We start from the raw sequence: 3,268 nt of genomic DNA on the forward strand, positions 1-3,268 counted from the left end.
GGCGCCCTTGATCTACTAATCCAGCCTAGACCAATTCATGAGCTGTCAAAAGTCAAGGTCACAAATTGTCTTTTTTCGTCAAGGTCAAGGTTTAAGGCCCTTCCTAGTCCTGTCATTTCCACAAATATCAAAACCTGCCCTCTTCGACAAACGCAGGCCCAATAGCAGATCTTAAAGTATGACAGCCTAGGCATCGCCGATGCTAAACAATTGGTTTTCATTTTCCCACACGGAGCCTGAGAATTTATACTATCTCTTCCTTCTTTATTTTCCCCCCTTTCAGAATACCTGACACTTTAACCTGCTTGAAATACTTATTATTTTTAGGATTTTAGTTATGAGGGACTTCTCCCTTTGCTTTAAAAAAAAATTGTAGCAAAAAAAAAAAGCTTAATAATAATAGAAAAGAAGGGTCCTTGGTATGTATAAGACAACCTTGCTCCTTTCTTCCTGTGCAGTGCACATTAGCATGGAAAAGCAATGAGTATTTTCTTCAGATTTTAATGGTAGTGACTATTTTCTTAACAGAGTAATACCGATATATCACTATCTACAGGTCTAAGGTTTTTTTTTCTTTTCATTTTTACTAGAAATTAAAAGCAGGTGCACAAATACATTTTCACAGTGTGCTGGATGTCTTTATTTACAAGATAGCATTTTATAGTGAATATGAACAAAACGAATGTGCTGGTTGAAATAACTGCTTGATTAAAAATGTGCTGTGAAGATGAATCCCTAAACTTGCTAATGCGGTCTCATGAAACACTAAACAAGAAAAAATACTAACCCTGTAATAGATCAACATACAGAATGTGGGGCATCTCAATGTTTTTGGAGGAATGGATTTCTGTTCTGAGTTTTCTGAAAAAAGGGGGGCAAAGGTTTTTTTCCTCTAGCAAAATGTTTAACAAATATTGGGAAATGCCAATTTAAATGAATCGTAGTCAAACTGAAGTCCATGGCGTTGGAGAAGGACCTCCCGGGATAACTCATATAAAATGGATCCTGTGGTTTATCTGATGTTTTCAATATTTTTAAAAAGATACAAAATCATTTAAAAACAAAAGATATCTAGGGCGGTTAAGTATGGTCCAAATGCCACAAATTATGCTTGTCACATGTAAATAAAAATTATTCTCGGAAGAATATTCTCAAGAGGGGGGTTCTCCTGTAGCCTCAAAGGTTCAGCTGGTTATATATATTACCAAGACAAATGATCTTTGGAAAAACTCTCCCTCTCCCTTCATAGTAAATTGTCCAAAATCATTATTTAAGTACCTTCTTCTCTTCCTCCCTCTGAATCTATACGTGAAATGTTTTGTAGAACATACAACAACGGTAGGGGTTTCACTAAGATTTACCTGAGCAGTCACTTAACATGCAACAGGGATGGCGACCCAAGGACGAGCAGATGTTTACAACAGCCTCTTGCTTTTGTAACCAACATTCAGATTATTACCATCTAACACAGTGCCCTAAAATATAATGGTCACATACTTACAAGCTTTCAGTAAATGCGTAACTTATCTGAAATCGTGTATTTGGGGATTGGCGTTTGGCTCTACGGTTTGTCATTTAACGGTCTGGTGGGGTTGGCTGGAGCACTGTCAGTCTTCACCATTTCTTAGAGTTTGTTTGTTTGTTTAAGTTGTAGATTCCATCAAAGAGAAAGAGGTCCCCCTAAAGAAAGCAAAATGCCAGCGTTTTTCTCTTTCTCTTTCTGGTTCTTCAATTATTATTAAACATTATTATCATTATCTGGGCAAAGCAATGAGTTCTGAAGCATTTCTTCAAGTTGCCCTCTTGCTCCATTTTTAATCCATTAACTAGTGGTCTTCAGTTTGTTGATGACTTTTTTCTCTTTGACCCTTCTGTTCTGGAACCAGATTGTGACCTGTCGCTCAGACAGATTCGTTGTGGCTGATATCCGCCTCCGTTTGTCCTTGGTAATGAATTTGTTTGTAGCATATTCCCGTTCAAGTTCTTTTAATTGCACCTTGGTATACGGCACGCGCTTCTTTCTCCCTCTCCTGTAGGAGCTGACATCTGAGGGATGCGAGACTACATCTGGAAGACAGGGGACAAGGCAAGTTATGCAGGGATCAGACTCAGGAAAGGATACAAACGACAGCTCCGATCTGAGCCACCCGTCTCGAAAAGCCCAGCTGCCCTTTGCCAGGCGCTGTACAATCCGGCCTTCCTCCAAAGCCTGGAGGGTGAGTGGCAAGGGGGGTTGGTTTTGAAATGGCCCAGGGCTCCAATGACCAACCCAGAAAGGCCATCCCACACGCGCTTTCAGCTCGATGGCCTGGCCCAGTGGCCCAGACTTTGATGCCCGGCTCAGGGGACAATCCTTCCTTGCCTGTCTCTCCTCTGTATCCCCAAACCCCAACACTTGATGCTTCTAGGCTGAAGCCATTTTTGAGAGAACGCATAGGAGCAATTTGGAGAGCCGCTCTTTTATCCTTAAATTGGTGTCAAGAGCTTAGGAGGGCGGGGCACAGAGGGAGCAGGAAGGCAGCCGGGGTCCCCACAAGTCCCCTCCCAGCCACCCCTCACCCAGGGAGGGCCAGGGGCCAGCCCAACTCAGGGGCAATGTAGGCAGCGCCAGCTAGCTGGGTAGGGCTTCCAGGCGTGCACCGCTGCTAGGGCCGGCCAGGGAGAGAGTTAGCGGGGCACCCGGGTGACCCGGGCGCGAGCGGAGAAGCTGAAGCAGAACCGGAGGACTCAGGGCTGGGAAAGGGGTGCCATTTACCGGGCAGAGTGGACTTCCAGAGATGGGGAGGCTGCGCCTGCTCTTTGGGGCAGTACATTTGGCCGTTCCAGCCGTTGGGCAGCGCCCAGGGCTGGTAGCTTTCCATAGGAAGACCCAGGGGCTCGTGGCGCGACTCGCCGGGGCCCCCGAGGCCCGGCACCACCGGCATATCCAGGTAGCCAGGCACGGGCTGATGGTGGTGGTAAGGCCCGGCCGCGTAGCCCTGGTGGTAGAAGGCGAACTCCTTAGCGCGGGAGCTGAACTCCTCTGCCGCGGGGCCTGCGGTATCCATGTACTTGTCGGCGAAGGCGGCGGTGGCCGAGGCGGGCTGCGCGCACGACTTGATAGCGTTGGGGTGCGGGCCCATGCGGGCGCACGGGTAGTATCCGCCGCTGAAATAGCCGTAGGGCAGCGCCGCGGGCCCCGACGAGCTCTGCGCCGCCGCCGAGCAGGGACTGCACTGCTTAGCGGCTTCGGCGCCCGCGGGGCCGGCAGGACCCGGCCCTCCCGAGG

General features: G+C 47.7%; 1 protein-coding gene across 1 annotated transcript in view; it reads right to left on the reverse strand.

Annotated features, from left to right (window-relative positions):
• Nucleotides 1-1,822: 1,822 nt before the first annotated feature.
• HOXA13 (homeobox A13) overlaps nt 1,823-3,268 on the reverse strand; it is a 1,816-nt gene continuing 370 nt past the window's right edge. The window contains exons 2-3 of the mRNA XM_004377516.1: nt 2,756-3,268; nt 1,823-2,067 (exon numbers count right to left, since the gene is read on the reverse strand). Of these exons, the coding sequence (XP_004377573.1) occupies nt 1,823-2,067; nt 2,756-3,268 (758 nt within the window). The remainder of the gene's footprint in view (nt 2,068-2,755) is intronic.

Source organism: Trichechus manatus, unplaced genomic scaffold (genome assembly GCF_000243295.1).
Source record: "Trichechus manatus latirostris isolate Lorelei unplaced genomic scaffold, TriManLat1.0 scaffold00050, whole genome shotgun sequence".
In the NCBI taxonomy this organism is placed as follows: Eukaryota; Metazoa; Chordata; class Mammalia; order Sirenia; family Trichechidae; genus Trichechus; species Trichechus manatus.